At 41.5% G+C, this 20,056-nt stretch overlaps 2 protein-coding genes across 2 annotated transcripts in view; one reads left to right on the top strand and one right to left on the bottom strand.

The window, feature by feature from the left end:
* The window catches only part of NENF (neudesin neurotrophic factor), a 1,081,512-nt gene that overhangs the window by 357,213 nt on the left and 704,243 nt on the right, over nucleotides 1-20,056 (top strand). The window lies entirely within an intron of this gene.
* PACC1 (proton activated chloride channel 1) overlaps nucleotides 1-20,056 on the bottom strand; it is a 245,467-nt gene that overhangs the window by 49,500 nt on the left and 175,911 nt on the right. Inside the window, exon 5 of the mRNA XM_044055402.1 lies at nucleotides 12,244-12,388. Coding sequence (XP_043911337.1) covers nucleotides 12,244-12,388 — 145 coding nt within the window. The remainder of the gene's footprint in view (nucleotides 1-12,243; nucleotides 12,389-20,056) is intronic.

Genomic DNA, 20,056 nt, shown 5'->3' with positions numbered 1-20,056 from the left:
CTTCGTCCAGAACCAAGTGGCATGACAGAGACATTTATGGCCAATGTTACTTAAAATTTCAAGACTGACAAAAGGAAGGACTTCCTGTAACAGGCACATCTTTGCATATCCCCATAATACTGAAAGACTACACCTGCACAGGCAAGACATCAGCAACCCTTTTGTACAACTGCCAAATCAACAAAATCCTTTAACCTCAGAGAATAATATCATAACAGGCATGGGAACAGAATAAAAAGAGACTTAGAACATAAGCAAAAGATGAAGTTCTAGGTTAATACTAGGACAGTCAGGGGACATTATTTCCATAAAAAGGCAAACTGCACCAGTCAAGCAGCTTCAAAAGAAAAAAAAAAACACTTTGTATATTTCAGTTCCAAATATCATTAAACAAGACACCAAAGTATGCAAGATCACTAATTCAAATGAAAACTACTGTGACAAGATATTGCTTTTTTTTAAAACACTTCCCTGAAGATGATAGATTTGGAGACATTGGCAAAGACCAGTAACAGCAAAAATGTGTCACTGCAGATTTTTCATAGAGATTCGTGTAGGAGCAGGGACACCTGAACAAATACAAAACTCTACAGAGTAATAAGGGCCTATCTCAGAGCCTATATAGGTTACTGTCTTCTTTATGCATTTCACTACTTTGAACATATGAAGTATGGGTATTAACACTTTGTTTCCAGTGAACAGAAGGACCCAGTGGGCTAGTCTGTACACAGCTTGTTTCCAGTGAACAGAATGTTCCAAAGAACTGTTCTACAAATGTTCTCTACTTCAAAACAATAATTTGTCAGGAATCTTAGTAAAGATGAAGGCACTGCAACATCTTCTCTGGACGAGATACATTCTCTCCTGCCATTAAAATAGCTCATCTGGGACATTTACATTAAATTTACTTATCTTACCCACTTACAATGAGAGCAGATCTTTTGGACTCTGCTGATTGTTACAGACCTTACTGGATTTCAGTGCAGCCCATGAAAAATGCAAGTTCCAACAATTAGTAAATGCTTTAACTACCATACTGTAGATACCTGGATTTGATTATGTCTACAATGACTGCAGGTATCACATGTTTATACTTATTTTCCAGCCTTTTGTTCCTTTTCTAGAATAGCTAAGGCATATATAACTAGGCAGCACCTGTATATGATCCAGTCTTTTCAGGTGATTCTTACTGTTTTATCTAATCAGTTTTAAATACTGACATATAAGTGATAGAATATGCAGTTTTATAAAGTACTCAAATTTTAACAAGTACCACTGCCAAAAGCAGAAGTGTGGGAGAAGATGGATATAGCTGTGGGTGATATATTGCATGGTAACACTGATGTAAGTACATATTCTTAGAGTTTACAAGGCAGAGTCAGTCCGTGGATAATAATTACCTTTGCAAATACCAACCATCATAGGGCACCTCTGTATTGCAGGAAATCAAGTCTTTACCTCTAGTGTTTGTAAAGCCAGCTGCTTTTGCTTGTTAACAGCCTTCTCACTCAGAAACAAAGCTGTTTAAACATAACCAAAAGAGAATATTTTAAATATCCTTGTTGTAGGATACCTTTTGTGTTTCTCTTAAACAGAAACATAAATTATACAATAAATGGCCTAATCAGCATTGTTGTTTCTTTCGGCTTTTCCCGGTTAGGGGTCGCCACTGCAGAACTCCGGTCCGCTAATGTTTGGTAGTGGATTTTTACGTGCCGAGTTACCAGCCCTGACGCACAACCTTCAACGAAGGCACGCTTATTCACACATGCCTCCACACAGAAAACGCTCTAGCTTAGAATCGAACGGGACAACTTCTTGCTGTGAGGCGACAATGCTACCGCAGCACCACAAGAAAAAAGACTGGATGCTGAAGTCTTGTTCAGCAGCCATCTTTCTACTGGGATCCACCATTTAAGTTGACTAGTAAAACATTTTAAGTTGGACAGGGCAGAAATATAAGGTATAGAAGAGAAGTTCTGCTGAAGTCTGGACAGCTGAGACATTATGATAACCGGTAATAAGTGGTCATACCACTTATTACCACACCGCTCACTGCCCAGAGTTTTTCATAATGCCGCTGGTGGTGTTTACATCCTTTCATATGTTGGAAAGTACCACGTATAATTTTTATTTTCTGTTAAATCTCTAAGAATTATTTTGTCAGTCAATAACTCAAGACATTACAGTTCCGTACTTAATTTAAAAATGTATGGTGCCAAGCCTGTTCTTCTCTTAAACTTGTATATGAAAACTGATTGCGCAGAGAAAATTCATTCCCTTCTCTGGCACTGCACTGAATTACTATGCAGATGTGGGTAGGGACATAGGCTTCACCCTTGTGATCAAACCACACCACCTGTGGGTAAAATCCTGATATACTGACTGATGCACAGTTGTGGATTATTGAAAACTACATAACAGATGCAAAGTCGAGAATCTTTTTAAAGCCCTGCAAACTTTATGCTTCTGTTTTTCTGTTATTTAGTCTCAAGAAATGATCAGGAATCCCCCAGCAGAAAGCAAACAATGCAGCTCTGCCAGTTCAGGAGATAAGTCAACTTAAGGCCCTTTGTAGTATGACAGCCTTATGGTTAAGAACTTTGAAAATTCCATGTCTTTTCATCATTCCAACATTCTCTATTAGAGAAAAAAGAAGGCATTTTTTTTCTCTTTTTAATGTCAGGGATCACTGTCAGTGCCTTTGAAGATCTGGATCTCTTGTGTTAAGTTGCAATACGAAATGACTCCAAAAGAAACAGATGTAGTATACTGAAGAAAGTGCTTAGATGCACACACACACACACACACACACACACACACACACACACACACACACACACACACACACACACACAAGCGGGTGTGTGTCAGCATGATGTGCGCGCGCACACACAAGCACAAAATCCCCTTACAACACACATACTACACTCACACATGCAGCCACACACACATCTCCCAAAACTATCTGTCCACTAAACTCCCTTACACTTAACTCTAACACAATTGGGTAAACACAAGGCCTTAGCTGTGCTCCTTAACCCAGATGGTGAAAAAGAAGTTATGCCTTACCATAACGGCTGTTACCAAGCTTGCGCCAGCCAAAAAACTCTCAGCTAAGACCTACCCATAACGCCCCACTTATAGTCTCTTCAGATTGAGTTTGCCCGCCCCTGCAGTATAGAAATAATAAAAGTGACAGTAGGAGGCTCTGTCTGAGCAAATACCTTAGCTATGGAAATTCTAAAGTCCACCAGGAGTCCAGGCAGGGGGAAGGATGGTGGGAAGTAATAAATTAATAAATATCTACAACACAGATAGAAGGTTATGGTAAGACATAACTTCTTTATCTGATGTTGTAAATCTTTATTCATTCCTTACTGTTAGGACTGAGTGCCCAGCTACTTGAGTCCTGGGTGGCCCTAAAGAAGGATATTCCTGAGCACCATAGAAACAATAGATGCTCGTCCCCTGGAAGCTAAATCCAATTTGTAATGAGTGATAAAGGTATGAGGTCTTGCCCAAGTGGCTGCTGCACAGATATCATCTACAGAGGCTCTGGAATGAAAAGCCACTGAAGTAGCCATCGATTTAGTCAAATGAGCCTTTATTCTGGAAGGTAAATACACTTTATTGTGATGGTAGATGAAGGTAATGGCGTTTCTAAGCCAAGAAGATAAAGTCATTTTGGAGACAGGCCTACCCAATCTGGGTCCTGCAAGGGCCACAAACAATTGATCTGTTTTTCTGAAAAACAAAGTTGCCTATGAACATCAAGGGTATGCAAAAGATATTCTCTTCTGTTTGAATGACGAGGAAAGAAGACCGGCAGGTCAATAGATTGGTTACTTGAAAACCCAGAAATGACCTTGGGCAAAAAGGATGGGTCAGTAGGTAGGGACACTCTTTCCCTATGAAAAATCAAGTAAGGTCTCTTGACACTCAAGGCCTGCAACTCAGATACTCTTCTCGCTGAGGTAAGGGCTATTAGAAGTAGTGTCTTCCAAGACAAAAATTTCATATCACATGAATTAGAAGGTTCAAAAGGAGGGCTTGTTAATAACTGAAGCACCAATGTCAAGTCCCAAGGTTCTATAGGGGGCTTGACAGGAGGTTTAACATGTAATACTCCTTTCAAAAAGGTTTTGCACAGTCGGTGTGATATAACAGAAGCATTATCAAATCCACTGTGAAAATTTGCGATAGCTGCTAAATGCACAGTAATTGTCGATGCTGAAGCTCCTGCATGTAATAGGGTAGTCAGGTATTGTAGGATCTTCTGAATAGGCATGGAGTAGGGATTTATGATATGATCTTTGGCCCATGTAGAGAACCTAGCCCACTTAATACAATATATTTTCCTGGTGGAAGGTTTGTGTGAAGCCAGAATAATCTCACGAACAGGAGATGACATATCAGATAGCCTGGCAATCATCGGAAGTGGAGAAACCAAGCTGTGAGCTTGAGGCTGTGGAGATTGGGGTGAATCAGTCCCCTGAGGAAGAAACAGCAGACCTTGGGACTGATCCAGAATCCATGGGCTGTGAATCAGATGAGGCCATAGGAAAGGGAACCAGACTTGACAGGGCCAATAAGGGGCAAAGAGGATCACTTTGCTTCTCAACCTTTGAGCTTTCTGGAGGAATTTCAGGATGAGGGGAAATGGGGGAAAGGCATACAGCAGACCCGGGGGCCAATCATGCATCAGAACATTCCTCGGTGACTCCCCCTGAGGGGGGATCAGGGCAAAGTAGCTTCTGCATTTGTTGTTTAGGGGGGAAGCAAACAGGTCGCAGCAAGGCCTGCCCCAACGGTGGAAGATCTGATCTGCTATAATAGGACTGAGGGACCACTCGTGAGGCATCATAATGTTCCTGCTCAGATTGTCCGCAATAAGGTTGGAACTCCTGGGAATGTGCGTTGTTATAAGAAAGTGGTTGGAAGCCATCGCCCAGTGCCAAATTCTCATTGCCTCCCAACACAGGGGGTAAGACCTGGTTCCGCCTCTTTGTTGATGTACCAGACGACAGACATGTTGCCTGACTGAATTGCAATGGTCCCGGAAGGAAGGGATGTGTGGAACTCTTGCAACGCTAAGAAAACTGCCCTCAATTCTAGGACATTTATGTGCAAATTAGCCTCCATGGGAGACCAGGTCACCTGGACTGCCTTTCCCTGGAAAATGCCCCCACCCTAGCAGGGAAGCGTCCGTGGTCACCGTGGCCCTGGGCTGGGGAAGACAGAACGGTCGACACCAAAGATTTGATTCTGGCTTCATCCACCAAAGCATTTCTTTCTAGCAAATGTTTGTAAGGCGAATCATGTGGTCGAGTGGGTGGGTTAAGATCGACCATTCTGATGAAAGGAGCCACTGTACTAGTCTCATGTGTAACCTTGCCAGTGCAACTAAGATAATGGTTGCTGCCATAGATTCCAATAACTGTAGTACAAGGAATGCTGGTACAAATGTCTGTGGAAGGAGGACTTGAATCTGGCTTCTTATTTTTAGAGAGCCTGCGAGGAGGAAGGGAAGCTTGAAAGGATGTTGTGTTGAAGATCGCTCCAATGAATTCCAGTGCTCTTGTTGGGGACATTTGAGATTTGTCCATGTTGATCGTGATACCTAAGCAAAGAGCAAGGCCTTGAGTATAAGAGAGGCTGTGAATGAGAAGATTCCTGGTCGTGGCAGTAAGGAGCCAATCGTTTAAGTATGGAAACACCTGGAATCCTTGTAGTCAGAGATGAGCTACTATGGCTGCCATACATTTGGTGAACACTCTGGGGGCTGTCGAGAGACCAAAGGGCAAAACCCTGAACTGATAGTAATTGGCTCCCAGCCAGAAGCGGAGAAATCTCCTGGAGTGTTTGTCCATCTTTATGTAGTAATACATGTCCTGGGGGTCTACAGAGCACATCCAGTTGTCCTTCCCTATAAAGGGGAGGATGGAACTGTACTGTGACCATCCAGAATTTTTGAGGTTTTACGAATTTGTTTAGTAAGCTAAGATCCAGGATTGGTCTCCAGTCCCATCTTTTTTTGGCACTAAAAAGAACCTTGAATAAAATCCAGATCCTCTTTCGTCTGGTGGGACTGGCTGGATGACTCTTTTTCTTAGCAGCTTTTCAATTTCTCCTGCTGCCTCCCTCTGACTGGGGGGCATCAGGGATTTGTTTGATGGGTCTGGGAGTAAGATCGAATGGGATATGGTAGCCTCTGGATATTATTCTTTGCACCCATGCATCCGTCATTATGATTTGCCAGGCCTGTAGGTGCAGGGAAAATCGACCCCCGACTGCTTCCAGAGGAAAGCAATCGGGCCTCTGTTCAGGAGTGCTGGTAGGGTCAGCCGGAGAAGAAATCTCTAGTGCCCTGGTTGCGCAGACCCCCTCTGCCCCGAAAGGGGCGTCTTCCAGATGAGTTGCCCCCTCTGCCCCGGGGGGATTGCTCACCACAAGTGTCCCGAAAAGATCCTTGGGACTTCTTGAACCACAATTTTCGTCCCCTCTGGTTCCTGGAATAGGATCTCTGGGGGGTGGAAAAACATATGCCCAAAGCAGACAAGGTCTTTCCGTCCTTCTCACTGAGTGATAGTGTGTCTCTTACTTTGGGACCAAAAAGGGAAGATTCGTCAACTGGCATGTTGACAAAGGAAGATTTAAAGGGGCCCACGAAATCACACAAATGCATCCAAGCATGCCATCTCATGACGATGCCTGATGTGGCTACTCGAGCTGCCCCCTTAGTGGTGTGAAAGATCAAGCATATTGAGGAGTTTGAGACAGATGGTATCCATGGTAGCCAGCTGAGAGGCAACAGTGTCACGTACCTCATCCGGCAGTACCCCCCATCAAAGAGGCAGACATTTCTGATATAAGGTCTCTTTGGAGGCGAGTAAAGTGTGCCAGATAGTTCAGCGATCGAATGGCAAAGGTCGCTGAAGCGTAGGCCCGCTTCCCCAGTCTGTCCATAGCCCGAGATTTCCTGTTCGGGGGATAAACAGTGGAACTATCTTCTGCCAGTTCCCTCTTGGTGGCCGCTGCCACGACCATGGAATCAACTACTAGCTGCTTGGACTAATTGGGCTGGTCTTCAGGGGTAGATAAAATTTTCGTCTGGCCTCCGGGTGATAGGTTCTATGTTGTCTGGGGCCTTCCAGGCATGCTGCACAATAAGCTTAACAAGCTTATCTGCAGGTGGGGTCACCCAGGGCCGAGCACGGAAGGCCTGCAAGAACACAGATTCCTCTGAAGAAGGGTTAGAGGACTTCCAGTCTTCCCTCTGCTTGAGGATCTCCAGAATGCCTCCAAATGAGACGTTTTCTGGGGGAGACCATGGGGACCCTTCTCCCTCACCGCAATCGGTGTCCTCAGTGATGGATTCCTCAGGGAAATCGAGGTGCTTCCTCTTGCACCGTTTCTTCCGGGATGGCTCCCCAGTGGGATCTTCTGAGGAGGACTCTAGAGAAAGGGTTCCCTTCAAGTGAAGGTCTTGCAGCTCTCATGCTTGTGATTTCAGAGTAGGGGGTTGGTACAGCTGCATGCTAGAGGGGGGGGGGGTTTGTGGTGTCGATGCCAGTGGTGCCAACTACGAGCCCGTTGAGGCAAGGACCCTCTCCATCACCTGGAAAGCAGGCACGCCCGAGGAGGGAAGGGAGGCCGGAACCAAGGTCAACTTCGGAACCGGGTTCACACCCCACCCTAAGGAGCCTGCCTCCAGGTGAAGAGATCCGAGAGGACCGGTAGCTGCCAGGTGAGCCGTGGCTGTAGATGGCACCAGCAAAAAATAGGCGCCAAACTAGAAGCCACGGTGCTGACAGCCCAATCACTGCTCCGAGAGTGCACCAGTTCCAACAGAGCCGTTGCACCAAGAGTAATCGGTACCGACAGGGGAACCTACACAGTCGGAGCTGAGACAGTATGCACCAGGGTGGTCACTGGTACCAAAGTCTCCAGGGCCTGGGAAGAGGCCGGAGGAGGATATACAGGTGAATATGCCGTGGAAGCTTCCTTTCCAAGGGGGAAGGAAGACCTAGCAGGGGTGGGCAATCCCCTAGCTGCCAAAAGGTGGTTCACAACCCTCACTACATCTTGTTCTGAAAGACTCCTGGTGGATCTGAAGGAAGGGCTATCGAGAAAGGGACTAAAGTGATGTCCCAAAAAGGGGTCATAAGTGGGAGAATATCTGGTTCTGGGAAGGTGTTTGACCTTCGGAACCGATGGTGTCAGTGTCTGTGGAGCCGTATAAGATATCGGAACAGTGGCCGGAGATGGTGCCAATGCAGGTATGGTAGTCAGAGCCAGTGTCAAGACCAAGGTTGGCACCAAGGAAGATGGTGCCGAAGCCGGTACAGTGGTAGGAGTCAAAAGTAAGGGCGGCACCGAGGGAGAAGACATGGAGCCTGGTGCCAAAGTGGTCTGTGCCGAAGCCATGGGAGAAGCTTGGTGTCGACTTGGTTCCGAGGAGGATGGAGATGTAGGAACTGAGTGACTCTGTTTCTCTTTATGTTTCTTGGTCTTAGGAGGTGGTGAGACCTCCGTCCCAGAAAGAACCTCCAAGAAGGGAGTTTTCATCATACCCTTTAGAATCAGCTTGTTCTTACGCTCATCCAAAGTCTGGTCGCTGAAGCTGGAACAAATATCACATGAAGCATTAATGTGGTCAACACCCAAACAATAAACGCACCAGGCATGACCGTCTGAATTGGGCATCTTACACCCGCACTTATCACACTGTTTAATATTAGACCTGTAGCCTTTGAAGACTTTACATGAAACTACTTAAAAAGATGCAATAACCCCTTACCAGAAAAATCACAGGGCTGAAAAACTTAAATATTCAGACCCACTTCACAAGTTGTCATTATATATATATATATATATATATATATATATATATATATATATATATATATATATATATATTTTTTTTTTTACAAGTTATTTACAGTTAACCTCTCCCTGTTATATAACACCATGTTTGATCCAGTTCTGTTTGAAAGTCTATGACTGGAGTACACCACAGCGGGAGCCAATACTAGATAGGAGAACATAATGCTAAAATGAACACTCAATAATTGAAAAAATGATCGGTACATTACACACCTTCCAAAGGGGTTACCTTATATTACCTATACACCATATATACTGTGCCAAACTATCCACTTGTGCTTTGCTGACGAGGTCAATAAAAAGGCCGAAACATGCATGTCCACAGCTAGTGGTGTTTGGCTTTATTGTTGTGAATGCAGCCACAAAGACTTAAAAAGTAAAAAGTCATGGACATTCAGAAAGCATGAAATACTTGAAGTCCTTAAGGAAGTCATCTGCATATATCCCATGGGCCTCCATTTCAGGAGGTTTAAGGTATCACACAGTGAAAACTCTAATATGGCTGTGTTTTTTAATTGTAGTTTTTACTGAACAGTTTGTTTGTCTGACCTCTAACCTTTGATTTGGATGTTAGGATATTTTCCAGCACCTTAATCTTTATGGGCATCAGCTGGGTTTAAAGAACCTGTATTTCAGAAGTACAGCAAAACTATCTAATTATTGTGGGGATGAGATGAATAAAAAGGTCAAAGCATCCATGCCACACTTGTGGGGTTTGGCTTCATTGGTTTGAATGTAACTATAAAGATTTTTAAAGTAAAAAAGCCATCTGTATTGAGAAGCCATGCAGAAGATGCACTTGATGCCCTCAAGGGGTCATCTGCATATATGCCATGTGGCTCCATTATATGAGATTTAATGTATCACACTTTGTAAATTCTAGCTTGGCTGGATTTTTCTTGCAGTTTAAACCTGAAGGTTTTCTGCATACGGCTCACAGTTTCCCTGAAGGAAAGACAGATCTTTATATGGGAATCCAGAGGAGTGAGGGTTTTCATCATCTACACTGTGGCCCATGGGAGACTGCAACTGATCTCCAAAGGCTAACTTTGTATGCTCTAGTTCACTGTCATACTGTAGCTTCAGTGAGATCTCCCCCTCTCTGTTTTTTGCTGCATGGTTGTACCAGAAGTGGAAGAAGGGTGGCCTGATACTAACAATGGGAATGCTTTCTGCCGAACTGCTAAATATTCCTCAGTAAAAAGTTGGTAATCAAAAGACGGTGATGGCATCACATGGATGTCTGCCAAATCAGTGGTTGAGGTGTTGCCAGCTGGGCTTTAGATGACTTGGAGACTGGTAGGACTGTAGCCTGGTGAGCAGGACTAAGCTTAGAAACCAAGCCATCTCAGAAAGTTAACTAAAATTCTGGGCAGGCCTTTTTCTGTAGAAAAATAGTGACCTGCAAGTAAATCTCCAAAGAAGGAAATCTTGTAGTAAGTCTAGATAATGCCTGAGGCTGGAAGTTGCTGTCTGCCTTAAGTGGGGATGGCATAACTGAGAAAGTGTAGGCAAGGTCCTAGGTTGGGAGAGATGAACCTAGGCCTTATGGGTCCTGCACCCTCTGGGACCAGCGATATTATTAAAGCCTCAGTTTCCCAGCTTGCTTCTTTATCAATCAAGCTTATTCATTTTTTCCCATCTGGTTTTGTTCTGGAGTTCATACAGAAAGTACTGGATGAAGAACCCAGTGACTACAAAGAAGTGGAAACTGCAGCAAATATAATCAGGCAACTGTGATCTAGGAAAGTCTACAGTATTAGTCCTCCTAAGAAGCATCTCCTTCTGGAAAGTTTTACAGTGCTTGCAACTCAAAACATAATTTCTTTCATCACCCAAACAAAAACACTGTAGATTACTTTTATGAAGACATCATGCCACCTAATAAAAAAAAGAAATCCCAAAACACACAATATAATGCAACATGTACCAACAATACAATCAGAAGAATAAAGACACATGGGTACTTATCAGAAGATGCTTTGAAATCTTTACTGAAAAAGCCCTAAAGACTTGCATGAGAAAGAATAAATAAATTCTTCAGTGGTAAAAAAAAAAATTGAAGATGGTGTGTTGAGTTACTCTCTCATGTACAGGTGGGTTTCCAGCTGACATCCTTAGACTGGTAGATAATCCAGCACCTGCAGGGATATAGCTGTAGAGTTGTAAGAATCTGACAAGAAGGCAGATGTCCACTTGTGGCCAAAATCCTGTTACGCAGAATGCAGCAGTGATTCATATGATAAACATTTAGAGGCAGATTCTGAAACAATTTACACTTGAGACAGCACAGTATCATGACTATTTATACCACAGCAAATTCCTAACAGGCGTCCACAACTGAAGGCCTGCTCTCAATTACAAATACATAGCATATCTTCACTATGCCTACAGACTCTAAGCACTGTTGTAGTAAGCCACTGTATTCTTATACAGCAACAGTACTGACCACTGATGTCAGTGGTTCTTACCGGTATTATGACGAACTTTCACTGTGTGTCAGCAGTGTAACTTCAGGCTTTGGAGTTGGTACCCTGCGTGCATGCAGCAACACTGCAGAGATATGAGAAGAACTGTATACAGGCTCTTCTTGGTATTGTCATGTCTTACAAATGCCAAGCTCATTGCAGTTGTGAGTTACTGACAGCCAACTCCTTAATACTGAGAGGGATAATTGCAAATGTTACTTTTCTAAGTAAATGCACTGCAGTTTAGAAACAGAGCACCAAAACATACCATCTGTTTTGTCACAGCCTTAATGCTGTATGCATGACAAAGTTTTACCTGCTGTCATACATTCAACATTAAATTGACATACAGATGGCACTGTGGGGTTGAACACATTTTCACACCACTGGGGGATATGCATACATTAAAACTGGACCACATCTGATTATGCCGTACACATGTAACGGGATTCATTAACACAGAGCGTAAATTAATCACATTTCTTGTACATGGCATGGTGTGCAATGCAGGGTGTGTCAATTTCAGTGTAGCAGCTGGGCTCCTAGGCATACTCTGCACCCCCTCCCCATAGCACTGCAAGATAAATGAAGGCACTTCACCATATTATGATATATCTTTAAGAATCTGGCCTTAATAAACACAAGAAAATAAATCAAGAAAACAGTCAGATGTGCCATTATCCAGGATTCATAACTCTAAATGTGGGTGTAAAAACAATTAACAAATTAAAGGTCTGTTGTCAACAGCAGCTTCCACCATTTAATACTTTCTAGTAGCTTAAGCCATTTAATTCCTCCATGGATTTAAAAAAAAGGCAGAAAAGACAATGAAAATATAAAAAACTTAAATAATTAACAGTTCTGAACTCAAACTGCAAAAGGATACCTCTTGCCTGAACTCAACTGACCGATTTCCATCTTCTTCAGTTGTAGTCACAAGAGCCATTTTGACCCATGTTCGAAATCCTCCGGAAAAAGTCCACATTGAGTAGGAACTTTCACAGTCTTTCATGAACTGGGCTTTATCAGCACTGAAAACAAAATGCATAGCATTAAAACTTATAGAAATAATAAAATCTATCCTAGGTATTTTTAAATTGCTTTCCTTTGGGAATATTAAGAGGTTCTCCGGTTCGATCCTCGGCTGGAGTGCCTTCTGTGCAGAGTCTGCATGTCCTTCCTGTGGTCGCATGGGTTTTCTCCGGGTGCTCCGGTTTCCTCCCACATCCCAAAGGCATGCTGTAGGTAGATTGGACACACTAAATTGGCCCTAGGCTTGAGTGCGTGCGTGTGTGCGCCTTCTGTGGAAGGTTGGGCGCTGGGCTAGCAACTCAACACTGTAAAATTCCACTGCCAATCATGAGCGGATGGTGATCCGCTGTGGCAACCCTAACCAGGAAAGGCCGAAAGAAAAAGAAGAAGATTGTTTTAAGTTCCAGGCCTGTTGATCAGTGAAACTGCTTTGCTTTCTACTGTCAGAACAAGTACCTGGAAGACAATCTTCAAATCATGACTCAGTCAATGCATCTGTAAGCATGTAAGGTATCTAAATGAAACAGTAGCAGTACACAGTTCTGTAATGACTGACAGGGGCGAGAGGTGCTGATTGAAGTTTCTTTTTTGAGGATAAACTCTTGGCTATGCTTGTAAGGGAGCCAGAGCTATTAGCCCAGTAACCTCCTATGATCCTATGTGTTACCTTATAACGGGCCATTCATAAAACAGATCCATTGATAGTAAACTCACCCTTTAACTCCATAAAATGCATTCACATCTGGCTTACATTCCCATGTGCTAATATGTTGAACAAGCCTTGGTTTCACTGTTGAGTCTTCTCTGTGCAATTGTACGAATGAGTGCAGTTTTTTTTCATTATTTTACACTACTGTTTTTTTTTTTTTTACAAATTGGATGTTGAGATTGTTTGCCATGCATGTATTAAATTGGTAAATGTTAGTTGCTTCCTAGCAGATTCTTTCTTAATCACTACAATTTAGTTGCTACTGTACTTTTACTGATGGCTTTTTTTTTGTTTTTTAAGTTTGACTGCTGCTGCTGGTCGTTAACTTAACAGAAGTCTTACTTAGAATCAATTTTAGTCATTTTATTAAGATCGACTTCTGATTGCATAGTCTGGTTGCTAACGAAGTATAACTATTGGAGTTCATAGAGTCACTTTATTTTTTTAACATCGAATACTGATTTAATAGTCTGGCTGCTAATGTATTATAACTACTGCAGTTTGTAGAGTCATCTTTAGTTCATTTTGTATCAACCAGGTCTGTTGCGTGTTAGTGCATATTCATTTTGTTACACCTCTGGTCCACTTGTCAACGTACTTTGTCTTCTAATGTATAGACATCTCTCTCTTAGTCTACCCTTTAAAATACTCCCTTAAAGTGTTGTATTTGTTTTTCTTTTCTTTCTTTTTACAGCCTCTCATGCACTGCACAGCGAGTGTTTCAACCAACTGAGCTGGCTGACTGGAATTCTTCACCCTTCTCGCCAGCAACATTATGTGTCAAGCCTCTAAAAAATTAAACTGCTTGCACTGTATGCCCTAACCAGTCTTTGCTTAATACTCAACTTTTACAAATAGAATCCCTAAGCATTTTCAGGCAAGTGGTGTGCACACTACTCAAGCACTATAGTTTAGGCCCCCCTTCTCCATTAGCCCACAATTTTTTCCCTTTTTCTCTGTGTTCTCAGTAAATACAATACAAATCACAAATTTGTGTTAACTAATCATATACACTAAGTTATAAAAAGGGAATCTGAAGGTTTGATTTACTATCTGATGGTACTGACCTGGGGCATGGCAGTGTAGCTATCAGACTGTTGTTTTTGTTGATGCTGCCTGGTCTGCCTTGTGTTCAACCCATTCCTTTCACCCTCGCTAGGGCTGACTCCTCTCCCCTACCCTATCCCCGAATTCCCAACTACCCCCACTACTCCTAAACTTATACTCCTTAGCCACACACATCCCTACAAATACAAATACACCATTCAATTCATTCCTACATCATCTCTCCACCTGACCGTCTCCTACTCTGCCTTCATCTTCCTAACCCCCCCTTTTCAATTCCTATACTTTCTACTACAATCTAGGTTCTACTTTTCCTAATACATAATTTCCTAAAGTTCTAAACACTCTCAAACACTTTTTCTCACACAAAACTCTGCAGTTACCCTAACCTCTCTACTCCATATTGCACCTTACTTCCACTAGTATCTATATCACCTTCATTACTGCTATGTCCGTATTAACCAGACTTTCATTACTTAATATACATATTTCCCTACTTCTCTTTGTACTGGTTCCACTCACAACTCTTAACCCTATCCACATTCCCTCTAAAACTATAACAGTTACATTGTCTCTTACACCCCACTCAAAGAGTTACTCTAACATATCTTCCAACCTCTTTCCTATACAACCACTACTCTTCCCCAAACTTAATATTATCTACAAAACCCCATACACTTGTTAACAGCATACAGTAGACCCAAAAAGTACCAACAGCCAGCCATTTACACACCTAACTTTCAACTATACTTCTTAGTGGTGATAAACAAACTAATCCAAACTAATCCAGGTTCCACCTTAACTAACGTAGCCTATCAACCCAACTCCACCATATCCATACATTTAGTCACACTAAACTTTCAAAGTATTCAAAACAAAATCCCAGACTTCCATGCCTGGACATCCCACATCCAACCAGACATTATTGCTGTCACAGAAACCTGGCTCAAACCAAACATAAAAGACTCAGAATTCCTTCCCCTTGGTTTCAACACTATAAAGCTAGATAGGCAGCCCAAGAAAGGAGGAGGCATTGCACTCCTCTTCCCTAAGTCCTTCTATTTCTTTCTCTAACACTAACCCCCAATTCTCTACTTCCGAAATTCTAATCTCATTCCCAAAAATAAATAAAAGCAAAAAAACTATACAGTGTAATTCTTTATATCCCCCAGGCGATAATATAACCATTCTGGAAGGAATCCTGGCCTGGATCTCCAGCACAATCAAGAATTAAACCATTATACTGGGAGATGTTAATATTAACTGGGCACACTTCTGCACCAAATTTCCATCCACTAACATTAACTTATTTAACTTTACTCAAGTAATCACATCCCCAACCAGGTTCAATAAGGGTAACACTGATGGTTACATCCTAGACTGGATACTTGTCAGTGACCCAAACAAAATCTTCTAAGCAGGTATTCCCCCAAATACACAAAGTAATCATCTTTCTGCTTACATGCTCAGAAAAACCTCTATACTTCATAAAGAACATCACTACAAACAATAAGAAATTTGGCTAATTTTAATCCTCAAACATTCATTAACACATTGAAACGGATGGACTGGAATATCCTAAAAATCACTGCCATAGATAACGCAGTTAACTACTTTAACACCATATTTCTAGAAATTCTTAACAAACTTGCACCCCCTTGAACAAAAGAATTAAATCTAACTCTGACCCATGGCTAACCAAATCAACAAAACTATTAATGCAAAACAGAGAGAAAATCTAGAAACAATGACAAAAGAACAAAAATCAATCCATCCTTCAGAATTTCAGGCAACTTCACAATCAAGTTAAAAAGCAGGTAACCAAAGACAAAAAAAATAATACTACCTTAAATTTCAATCCAATAATAGGAATAACCCTAACAAATTCTGGATGTCCATACTTTGTTTCAAAACACTGGCACAAAAAATAACCTACTTCATTTTCCCATAAAAGTCACCCTGACATAGCCAAACTATTTAATACCCATTTTAACAACACCATATCAAAAATCACTATGAACTACCCCTACTTTACTCTGACTCAGTCTGCACTACTACTGCACCATCTTCTCCATCCCTGTTCTCCCTCCCCTTCTGACATCAATTCTACTAACGCTTCCACCCAACTAATGTCTTCGTTTACTCTAAAATCCATTCCTACTTCTATCATAAAAAGACTACTCATCAAACTAAAACCTGGTTCTATTGCAGCAGATGAGCTATCCTCAGAATAAATAAAACTTGCTGCGGAAGCTATTGCCTACCCTATTAGCATACTTAATAACAGATCCATTCTCAAATCCTATGTCCCAAAAACCTGAAAAATTATTTTTATCCTACCTGTTCACTAAGGCGGTGACCCCACATATCTCTCTAATTACTGCCCTATCGCTATTCTTTCTCCCATTTCCAAAATCTTTGAGAAACAAGTTCAACTTCTTGTCTCACTCATAATCAAATTCTATCACCCACACATCACTGCTTAAGACCAGGTCACAGTACTATGTCCCCTTTGACTTCTTTTATGGATACAGTCAACAAAGCTAGAGACTCTGGTAAAATTGTCTCTTCACTATTTCTAGACCTTTCAAAAGCATTTTATACAGTGTCTCATCCACTTCTTCTAAATCAACTCTCCCAAACAGGACTCTCCTCCTCTTCACTCAGCTGGTTCACAAGCTTTCTAACAAACAGACAATAAGCAGTTAGATGGAATTCCTCCCTCTCTTCTTATCTCCAAAACCCTAATGGCGTTCCCCAGGGCTCAATACTAGGACCTGCCTTATTTAGTATATTTATCAATAATCTACATTACTCATTCAAACTTGGCTCTATTGTTCAATATGCAGACAATTCAACTATCATCTGTTCAGCCGACTCCTTATACAAGCCCCAACATACTACAGAACTTGCTTTCATCTCCATAGCAAAATGTCTTAAAAAATCACCTGTTACTCAACCCAAACAAAACCAAGCTAATTCTATTCACCTCTAAGAAAAAAAAACATAAACAAAGGCCAATTCACTATACGCTCTCAAAGCAAAACTGCAATTGAAGTAGCATCTCATAGTCAATTAACACCTAAATGTTGACATATATTCAGCACAACATCAAAAAAAACTCCCCAGAAACTTGGCATTCTTCATAACCATGAACACTTTCTAAGCTCATCCAGTAAAAAACCCTTACCATCACATATCTACTATCCTCCCTAACCTAAGGAGCTCCATTCCTTAGTAATTTATTATCTACCCTACAGCCAAAACTCGAAATATGTTACAACAAAGTCGCTAGGTTTGCCACCACTGCCTCATATTCCACCCACTACTGTGTAGCATTACATTCTCTTAACTGGCTTGAAGTACTGCATTATCTTTCCTATATACAATTAGCAGCTGCTCACAAATTAGTAAACAAACCTTCTGAATGTTGCACCCTAGCCTCACTATTTAGTAACTACCTTCCAAAAGGTCCCTTAGATCTAAAATTCAACATCTTCAACAGGTACATAAACCCAACCTAACTAACAATCCAAGAAAAAGAAAAAAGAATAAATACCTCCAGGCAGGAACCACTCAAATTAAATCAAAATATATGAAAAATGTAAGAACACTGGTCTTTATTATAACAAAATATAAAATACTCAGTTACACACAGCCTTCAAGGAATACTAAAATGCACAAATAACAACACTACTATATATACAGACATCCAAATTATGCAATTAAGACAATATTAATACAAATTAATCAAACAAGAACTCTCCAATTACAATCCACATTAAGACCTGAGGGACATAAAGTATCAAATTTTAAAATAACCACAAAGCCCAGGTGAACATAGGCAAAGGATAACACTCAGAAGCACTCAAAAGCCTTCAGTAGCTGAGATATAATACAGGTTTATTAAGCGTTAGTGCTTTTGCAGTGTCCCACACCACTTCATAAGCCAAAAAGTAAAATAAACAGACACTTTTTAAACAGTAAAATTAAAATGATTAAAAAGTGTCTGTTTTACTTTTTGTCTGATGAAGTGGTATGGAACACTGTGAAAGTGCTAACTCTTAATAAACCTGTATTGTGTCTCAGCTACTGAAGGCTCTTGAGTGCGTCTGACTGCTATCCTTTGCCTATGTCCACTTGGGCTTTGTGGTTCTATTTGGGACTGGTGGTGGACTACCTGCTGGTTGGGGTTTGTTTTTTAAATTTTAAAATAAATATAGATTTTTTTTGCACAAAAGTTTTCTCTTACAAATATTCTCTAAATTAAATTTGAGAGACATGTTTTCCAAAACAGTTGCTTTTAAGCCACTAGGATCAGAATTGTGATGTTGTAAAAATGTTGAACAACAAAAAGTGCAGTTATGTACACTTACCATAAATGTAGATGTTCGAGTGTCTTCACTGTTGCAGTCATCACTGTAGGGTTCTTCCTGCCGGCAGGCAGTCCTCGGTCGGCCAGAATCCCAAAGTCTGGGTCCGGCGTCGGCTGTTCAGTCATGCTGCCTGACGTCAGAGTGCCAGGAGTACAAAGCTGCCAGCCAACGCCATGTTCTCCTGTTTTTCTTGCCCCAGATGTCAGGTGCCTAAAAATGAAGGCCAATAGTAAAAACCAAAAATAACATACCACAAACCCCATAGCCTGTAGCAAATACACCTCAGAAGAAAGGTGAAGTAGGTAAGCACAGTAGTGAAAGTATAAGAGGGGACAGGAGGGAGGGTAACCCAGACTGCAACAGTGAAGACACTCGAACATCTATATTTATGGTAAGTGTACACAACTGTACTATGTTTCAATCGTGTTTCTGCTGTGCAGTCATCACTGTAGAGTTGAATCCCAAAGCTGAGATAAGGGGTGGTGGTTATAGAGAGAAGAAGGGGGGCAAAGACTGCAGAAGAGAAGCAGAGCAAAAAGCCTGCTAGACTTAGAGTTAAGAGGCTTAAAGGCAGTAGAGAATGCACTGAACTCCAAGTGCAGCTTCTTGCAAATCTTTTTGTGGTAGAACCTGAGAGCAGCTGAAGTTGCAGCAGCAGCATGCTCTGGTAGAGTCTAATTTTTTTTTGGATTTTCTTTGCTGACAAGAGTAAACAAACCTAATTCCATGCATGAAATCCATTTTATTTGGTGTTTTTTGCCTGTTTTTTTTGTTGGTTTGTTGCATAATAAGAAACAACAGTTGCTCTGTTTTCTGTCTGGTCCTGGTGGTTCTGTCAGAAAGGTGTCTGTAAGTTTGCATCGTGCATCCAAGGAGTTCCTTTTCCTTATTCCTTATTTTTTGGATTAGTGAAAGTTGGTGGGTGAAATTTTTGATGATTTTAAGCCACAGGAGAAACCACTTTTTAGATCAAAGTAGGAGTAGTCAAAAGAAAGTAAAAAGCAAAAAAATAAAGTAATGTGGTGGAGGCTGAAGTCAAAGCCAGAAGGATAGCTGTCTTCCATGATAAATACTTAATATCAGTTGTGGCAGCAGGCTCAAAAGGAGGCAGAGTGAGTTTTTCCAGAACATAGTTGAGGTCCCAGGCAGGTATGGTTGGTGTCCTAGGGGGCCTTAAATTCTTTGCTCCTCAGAGATATTGTATCAGAAGTGGATGCGAAAAGATTGGAGGGTCTGTATTGTAATGTGCAGAGATAGCTGAGGCATGAATTTTTATGGAGGAGAAGGATAAACCCTTATGTAGCATGTCTGTTAGGTAAAGCAATATCAGAGGGATATTAGGAATGAGAGGATCCGAATCCTGAGCATGCATCCAGGTGCAAAATCTCTTCCATTTGCCTGCATAAGATTTTCTAGTGCTAGGCAGTCTGGCTTCTAAGATAACATCCATGACCTTTTTTGGGAAGGGAAGGATTAATCATAGACCCTGAATTCGCCAGGCTGCCAGGCTGAGAGTT

This window comes from Protopterus annectens, chromosome 1.part2, assembly GCF_019279795.1.
Source record: "Protopterus annectens isolate FY-2018-M chromosome 1.part2, PAN1.0, whole genome shotgun sequence".
In the NCBI taxonomy this organism is placed as follows: domain Eukaryota; kingdom Metazoa; phylum Chordata; order Ceratodontiformes; family Protopteridae; genus Protopterus; species Protopterus annectens.
The sequence above is the reverse complement of the archived record's forward strand: the minus strand, read 5'-3'. Positions and strand labels throughout refer to the sequence as shown.